This window comes from Corvus brachyrhynchos, unplaced genomic scaffold, assembly GCF_000691975.1.
Source record: "Corvus brachyrhynchos isolate BGI_N302 unplaced genomic scaffold, ASM69197v1 scaffold26, whole genome shotgun sequence".
Classification (NCBI taxonomy): domain Eukaryota; kingdom Metazoa; phylum Chordata; class Aves; order Passeriformes; family Corvidae; genus Corvus; species Corvus brachyrhynchos.
Window position 1 is genome coordinate 2,233,064 of NW_008239324.1, and position 8,319 is coordinate 2,241,382.

The following is an 8,319-nucleotide window of genomic DNA, read 5'->3' on the forward strand; positions in this document are numbered from 1 at the left end:
GTGATTACAGTGTTCTGCCAAAAAACAAGAATAAGCTCTGCCCAGGATCTATGGCAGACAAATACCAGCTGGAAATAAACACCATGCTTAGTTCCTATCACACGGGGTGAAGTCAGCCTAACCAGCTCTGACAGGGTGAGGTGGTGGGTGGGATTAGGCAAACGTAGCTGTTTGGGCTCACTGCCCCAGTAACAGAGCTTCCAGATGGCACAGACCATGACCACTTAGTGTCCAAACCACAGCCAGCTACTAAATATCTAACCCAACCCGCTGGGTGTTGTAAAACACTGCACAGACAAAGGAAGAACTGGCACATTTCCACAGCATTACAGTTCTCACTGATCTGCCAGCTGCTGCTAGGAAATTGCTTTCTCAGTGACCACTCTTTGTTGTACCAGGTTCTCACAAAGTCAGTGCTCTCACTCAGCATCTTTCAGGATGCCTATTCCCCCAGCTTCCACGGACAAGCAACACTGAAGCGTGCTCCTGAATCCAGGGGATTTTCTCTGCAGAAATCCACGCCCACCTAAAGCAAGGCAAGGGCACTGACATGACAGCAGTGCTTGTCTTCTGCTCTACGTACGCTTTGGTCTCGTGAGGGCTGGAGTTAGGCACAGCATCGGTCAGGCGCAGCTCAAACTCAGCACATCGCAGGTGGGCCTCCTTGTAGTGTTGGATGAGATCATAGATGCTGTCAAAGGTGAGGTTGTCTGTCAGGTAGTATTTCACAGTGTCCCCATCACTGGTGGAACGGATCCGGCAGTGCTGGACTCTGCCTGACCTCCTGAAGGAGTAGAGGGGCCATAAGGGAAATGCAGAGTTTGCAACAGATTTTCTTCTTTCAAAGCATTTCCCCACCCATTCCTGGTCAACTACTTGGAGAGCTTGTTAAGAGGCAAGAAATCTGTGTCATCTCATAAAACAGCCAATGTAACAAGTAACAAAAATTCTGACATGGGAGGCTACAGGACCAAAAAAATAATTTTCAACTGACAGTAGTTTAAAATCTGGCATAAACTTATTCTGTAAAATTTGCTCTGACAGCTCTCTGATTCAGAAATCCATCTGAGGCTATCCCTCATAATGTCCCGACCAGAAGAAAAAAGAAAACACCAAACCCAGACTACCAAAAGCAACCAACCAAACAAACAAACAAACAAAAAAAACAAAAAAAAAAAAAAATCAAACAAAAAACCAGAACCAAACCAAACCAAAAAACCCCCCCCCAAAAAAGCCAGAAACAAAAAAAAAAAAAAATCAAACAAAAAACCAGAACCAAACCAAACCAAAAAACCCCCCCCCAAAAAAGCCAGAAACAAAAAAAAAAAAAAATCAAACAAAAAACCAGAACCAAACCAAACCAAAAAACACCCCCCCAAAAAAGCCACAAACAAACAAACAAAAAAAACCCATAAAGAAAAAGCCCCCTGAAAATTCTTTATTATTTTCCTTTAGAAAAATCCTTACACTGAAAAGATCAATCTCTGCTAACAAAGACTAACTCGTGAGATTACCTTTTCAGTGTAGAAACCAGCAATTTATCCCTAAATTAAAATATCTAATTTTGGCCCACTCACTGAGGAAATAACAAATCCTGTATCCTGCCAGAACACTAGAAAAGCTGAGGGGGAGGAATCAAACTGGTTATTCCTGCCCTGACAACCTTGCCAAAATGCACAATGCTATACTGAAGTTTTTTAGAAAGTAGTCTTTACCAATCCCATCAACAACATTCTAGTGCTATTCCTACTTCTTCTCAGCTGTAAATATATAAATGCGTATTTGAAAAATGCACACATTTTTGTGCAATGCCATAAAATAAATAAATCCCCCATTAAATTTGTATGACAATGACCATACCAGAATGACAAGGTGTAATCATCAGGGAAAGCTTCACTTTCCCTAACCAGGAATGTCCCATCCTTGCCACCCATTTCAGCACAATATTCCTGGAGCAGTTTCTCAGCAGTTGTTCTCCCCCCTTTCATTTTCCCATGGAACCATTTCTCTCTTAAGTGCAGTTCAGTGCGTTTCACCTCCTAGATCAGAAAATAAGAATTTTTTAAAGCGCATTTCTAATTTAATGACTTTGAAACTAAGTACTTGTTATTGGTGATATATAACAATTTACTATTTCAGGGTTTCAGCTCTTTGTAGGCCTGAACTCTCCAGCCAATCACCTTTTTGTTACCCTGCTTTACCATCCACAACAGCCAAGTAACACATTAGCAACACAATACACATTAGTTCATTCTGCTTAGTTTAAGAATAGCAGTAAATTTAAAAGACTTAGTGCACACATCAGCACTAGCATATAAGCACTGAAGTTATATTTCATTGTCCTTGTACTCCTCTTTGCAAGTCCTCAATTAACCAAGGGAAAAAGTTATTTTATTAAAAATAAGGTTAAGTAGAGTTGACCTTGTCAAAGACCCTTTTTTAGTTCTTTTATCTCCACACTTGTTATCTGATATGGAACCTGTACAATTTCATTGGCATAAAAAACACACATCTGTAGACATTGAAAGAATCTGAGATAATAAAAAGAACATGCTTAAACAATAAAACACAGCCATCACCTTGGATGAATCTTCATCAGCATTCTGTTCTATATCATCACTGAATGAAAGCTTTTCATCAGCAATAGCACAGTAGTGCCGAGTCCATTTCTGAAAGTTAGGAGATATTAAAACAATTAACAGAGGGAAACTCACTAACCACTCTCAACCACAATCTCAAAACAGGGTGCAACAACAAAAAAAATACCTTCTTCCCATCATCCACACCTGTTCAACTGATAATATTACTTACACAAATATTAAGAAAATTTATGTCAATTTTCAGTATTACAGAACTGAGTAACAACCTGCAGCAGATGTCATAGAAACAATACCTGTTCTATTGTGTCCCACATGTAAAGTTCTCCTTGTTGCTTCTTTTCTTCTTTCTTTTCTTCCAAGTTCACATCAATATCTCCCTTTGGCCCCAGTTTTTTGTGCTTAAAAACAAGAAAAAAACCAACATACATACACTCAGAGAGAACCACACATAAAATTGGTCATAATGTTTCAGCACACTCAGTGTTACTGGAAGTATCTCCCTCCATTGCACAGCCACCTTCTGTCATTATCATAACAGCAGTTGTTCCACAAGGAAAAAACAGGGTTGGAACTTCTTTCTTTAAAATTTAGATCCCATAATAAAAGTTAGAAAAAACTAGTAGAGGTATCATTGAAGCAGTGAAGAAACAAGTAGTTTGATAAGATCTCACCATTCTTTAGAGAACAGAAAACATGAAGTGACACATACCAAGAAACAAGGATAAACAGCAATCCTTCTGCAGAAAGCAGCACATAAGGAACAAAAATCAAAAGGAAAAGATAAGGAATTAAAATGAATGAGGAATTCACTCTTTTATGACAAAAATGAGTACAAGGGGAAATCCTTTATGAAAAAAGGAGTCAAGTTCTACTTTCCTTAGAGGGTTCACAGAAGTGTCTCAAGGGGCCACAGACAATATCAATTACTTAACTGCAGTTAATGATGGGATTAATCATCTCACATCAGACCTCAACCACGTTCAGTTCACACAGCCTACTCATGGCTGATTTCAGTTTGATAGACCTATCTGAAAAATCTCACAGGCCAGAGAAGTAAGTGTTGCCTCTGACTGTTTACTGACAACATTTTCCAAACAAAAGCCAAACAACACAACCAGGTCACTGGCAGGTGCTGATCTATTTAAAGACTCGTCAATGCCCTTTTAGACAGCACAGAGTGATATGGATGTTCTCTTGTGCACACTCATAATAGTTTGTAATTCCCTTTAAACCAGATCTGTCATGTTACTAATCATGTGCCTATGCAAGTTCCCTCTCTGCTCTGCATGGAAACAACAGACAGTCTGGGGAGGACAAAAAAAACCCCAAAAACTTAAGCACAGAACTTTTGCACCTTATAGTGGGGTTCTATTATTTCCAATCTTACATTCAATACCCTTATTTCTTCCATTCAGATATTTAATACACAGGATGCAATACTGTTACAAGAGCAAGAAAACAGAAGCATGGACAAAAGCAATTATTGTTTTACTACAGAGATCATGAGCAGCCCTGAGATTCTTCACCAAATGTTGCCATTTGAAAAGTTCTACCACAGTTTCAGTCTTCTTTTGGTTGTGTTGTTGTTGCACAACAGAGCTGATGTGGGCACCTGCACTGCCCACAAGGTAGGACACTAATGGGGACTGCCTTCTCAGAGCAGGGCCTCTGTGTTTCACAAGTGACTCACGAAACTGTGTATTTAAATCACACTGAGTTAGCAAACACTCATCAATTTGTGAAATCCTCACAACCTCAGTGTGCAGCCGCAAGAGCTTTGGGTTTCACTTGAATGAAAGGCAGTCTTGAAAAATAGTAATATTGATCTATCTTTCTATTCAAGAACATACTTCTGTCATTTTTATGCCACATGGTGTAAAACCTCTGTGGTGAACATCTGCAGCAGTGAACCCTTGTTTAAATTTAGAGTGACATTTCAGGAGCTGGAAGACCTTTAGAAAAGAGCTGACATTTGATCTGGCACTTGAACTGCCAACACTTACTGCAAAGAAAACCAAGAGCAAGCACTTTAATACAGAGTTTTACAGAACACTGTACATTACTGTCAAATGTAACCAGTAAACACTTCAAGCAAGGGGTTTCTTGAAAGTAATCTGTGAAGTCAGGAACAGTATTTCTGGTCCTGCTCTTGTTCTCCTATTTTATCTCCCAGCACACAAAGCAAGCCTACCTTGATGATGATTTTTTCTTTCAGCTGGGTTGGTGATGGGAGCTGATCTGCACTGGCTTCAACAGGCTTCATCAAAAGCTGATCCCCAAACACCTCCTTGAACACTTTGGCCATATGTCGCTGCTGCTCCACACTGCAGTGCTCTTCAATTGACAGAATGACTGGGTATCTTTGGCGGACAAAACCAAGGTGAATGAAGACAATTTCTTTTTGTTACGGCTGGCAAGGCAAGGAAGACAACACCCTCCCTCAGCCCCCAGAGGACAGAAAATATTTAAAGGAAACAAGAAGACAAAAGGAAGATATAGACACAACAAGTAATAACAGATGTGCAATCACAGAGATGCCAGGGTTGGAAGGGACCTGTGAAGGTCCATCTAACCCCCCTTCTTTGGGAAGACCCAGTTCCTAGGTTAGATCAGGTTGTTTAGAACTTTACCCAGCAGAGATTTGAATATCTGCAAGGACAAAGATTCCCTTCAAGCTCTTTGGGCACAGTTGCACTGCTAAAGTACCATTATGTGAAAATTTGTTTCTCCTCTCCTCAAAATCGTGTCTGTTTTCCTTCACATGGACTATGAGAAGAGTCTGAAACCATAATGCATATTATGGTTGTCACTAACACAGTGTTCCTGTGATCCACATGGGAAAATACTGCCTCTCTGTGTCCAAGTGGTAACATGGAAAAACAGGACACTGACAGCTTGATTTCTTTCCCGGGTACTGAGTAATATTTTTCATGTTAAGAACGTCTCAGTACAAGTCACAGAAGGGCAGAGATGCAGATCTAAACCCATGTTACCAATTCAGGAGACATGCTATGAGTTTTGTATCTTCTCAGCTAAGACCTCCCCTACAACACAAACACCACCTGACAGACATATTATTTGTCAATTGTACTATTTTGTTAATTTTTGAAAAAGAATTAAGACATACTATTAAGCATTTGAAGTTTCACTTTCAACTTAATAAAAAAAGACCCAAACAAGGAGCTGGAAACCACTTTAGGGTACTATCTTCCTTAGCAATAAATCATTATGCACTGGGACTTTTCCTCAAAACTGCATCTATTAAAGACCCAGAAGTGGCAATAATGAAGACTACTGGAATCCATTAATCTCTGATTACTTTTTTCTCTAGGTTGCAGAGAAATTATGTTCAGAAAGGTCTAAGCATATGAAAACAGGCTGAAGGAAAATCAAGCTTACTCAGATGTAACAAAGGCATGGTCTTTGATTGCCTGCACTACGTCATCAAATTTGATCTTTGTTGTCCGTGTCCATCCATGGTAAATGATGGGTTTCCCATCAGGACCATCCCAGCAATCCACTAGGAAAGACAAGCAGTGGAAAAAATAAGAAAGCAAGTAGTTCTTTAAATGACTCTAGTAAAAAGGATACATAAAAACTCCAGTGTTCATACTGATTCATAGACCTTATTGTTCTAATAAAATAGTCTATCAGATGAATTTCTATCTCTCACAGAGGAAACTGAGTTTACTTAAGTAAGAACAAGACAAATAAAATACACTACAAAATGTTTCCCCAAGAAATATTATGTGGGAATCTGGAAATAAGAGATTCAGGCAACTATAGTGTCGATCTACTAGTTTACAGTAATTTTCCAGGGATAAAGACACTCTAACAAGTGACAAGTTGAGAGCTTCTGTCTTTTGTTGATTTTAACCCTGAAACTCTAATATGAGATATATTTTGCATTAGTCAAATAAACAACATGAAATTAAAGTGAAAATTATCAATAAGGAACACAAGCACAGAGCTGAAGACACATACACAATCGATGGAGAACAAATGCACCAAGACATCACCTGATTTACAAGTAAATTAAACAGGATGACAAAAGACACCACATCACAAAAATCTCTGTGCCTTAGGCTTGTCTGTATTACCATGCAGCTAAATAAACTATCTATCTATGCTACACAAGTACTCCAGCTTAAATCCTAAGCTTTCATATAGATTCAAGATTGAATTTTTTTGTAAAGTGAGGAGATTTAGGAAGACTATCTTAAAACTGCCTGAGAACAAGAATCAGAGGAAGTGAATGAGGCATTGGTGAGACATAAGCAAAACAATTTAAGGAATCAGTGTTTTTTATATGACTAACTTCAAATTCAGAAAACAAACAGTTCTTGATTTCAGTTCTTTTTTCTTTCTTGGTAAACAGAGGAAACTACTTGTGCAGACAACATATTATAAACCACTCCACAAGCTCTTTACTCACACTCAATACATCGACATCCCATTCTGAGGCACCTGATGTAAGCTTCTGTAGAGGATTCACTGCGAAGCTGATCTCCTGTCAGGTATCTAAGGAGTAAAAGAAAATGGTAAAAAAAGCAGGGAGTCTGTTTCAACCAATTCTCACTCACTCAGTGATATTTTGCCTCCTGTCATAGAGAATGTATCCTGATTTTTTGTTGTTGTTGGTTTGGTTTGGGTTTTTTTTATACTTCTGATGGAAGAACCAGATTTTGCTCAGCGTGATGCTATCAGGTTTTTGAATGGACCAAATTATAGGAGGCTAAAGGCTCAATCTAAACAGCAGACAACTCTGACATCCTTCTAGAGAGCAAACCATGAGCTTTGAAACACGCTTAAACCTCATCATGCTCAGGCATAAGCATGTGGGAGGGATGTGGAAGGTATTTAGAGTGATATCACACCTTATACTTCAAAATACACCTGTATGCCATATCCATATCCACTTTATTGCATACCCTGCATTATTTTATTTATCTCTCCTCCCTCCCTTCACACCTTTTTTTCCACTACAATGCTATGTGAGCAAACCCCCTTCATTTGAAGACAGTTCAAACTCATCATCACATACTTTGTACAATTAATGAATTCTGACACGAGCTCAGTGAGGCTACTGGTGCTTGGAAAGAACGGAAGCCCCTTCAGTAACTTAAATTTCTGAAAGCAGAGAGGCTTTTAGAACAGTTTCAACTCAATACTTCTTTTTATTTTTGTAATAGGACTTGGATTTTCTGGCAGCTGAGCTGAGTTGTATCTCAAAACCTCTAAGATCTTATGAGAAGGGGAAAAAGGAGTCCCAGAAACTCCATTTGCAACATTTATACCACACTGTAGGAAGGTTTTACACATCCACACAGCAAATTTCTGGCATAATTTACTGTCTCTCTCACATGTGCTACATTTATTTGAACAGGGAAAAACAACGCGACTTTTGGTAACTTACGTGTTATGAGAGGAAGAAATCCAGTAGTGGGACAAAGGATTATTCATATCCTGCACTTCTATTGAATCATATTTCTCATCCCAAATACTGTTTTCTTTTGCAAAAAGGTAAGCAAGGAACTACGATACAAAGAGACAGACTGAATTTAAACAATTTTACCATATGAGAATAAAAGAAATCCAGCAATGCAGCAAGAGGGGTCTAGGGGTCTTGCCACCCAGTGAAAATTCTGTGAAAGAAGTCTATGAGAACTACTACAAAGTACCATTATCTCACCTCATCAACAAAGAGGAAAGGTTCAGC

General features: G+C 38.9%; 1 protein-coding gene across 4 annotated transcripts in view; it reads right to left on the minus strand.

Annotated features, from left to right (window-relative positions):
- Window positions 1-8,319, minus strand: part of PLCG2 (phospholipase C gamma 2) — a 53,521-nt gene that overhangs the window by 21,327 nt on the left and 23,875 nt on the right. For 3 of the 4 annotated variants that reach the window (XM_017741052.1, XM_017741055.1, XM_017741056.1), the window contains 9 exons: window positions 8,293-8,319; window positions 8,017-8,135; window positions 7,036-7,121; window positions 6,000-6,120; window positions 4,792-4,960; window positions 2,894-2,998; window positions 2,580-2,669; window positions 1,861-2,039; window positions 584-784 (listed from right to left, as the gene is read on the minus strand). In XM_017741052.1, coding sequence (XP_017596541.1) covers window positions 584-784; window positions 1,861-2,039; window positions 2,580-2,669; window positions 2,894-2,998; window positions 4,792-4,960; window positions 6,000-6,120; window positions 7,036-7,121; window positions 8,017-8,135; window positions 8,293-8,319 — 1,097 coding nt within the window. The remainder of the gene's footprint in view (window positions 1-583; window positions 785-1,860; window positions 2,040-2,579; window positions 2,670-2,893; window positions 2,999-4,791; window positions 4,961-5,999; window positions 6,121-7,035; window positions 7,122-8,016; window positions 8,136-8,292) is intronic. The other variant, XM_017741054.1, reaches the window with a different exon arrangement.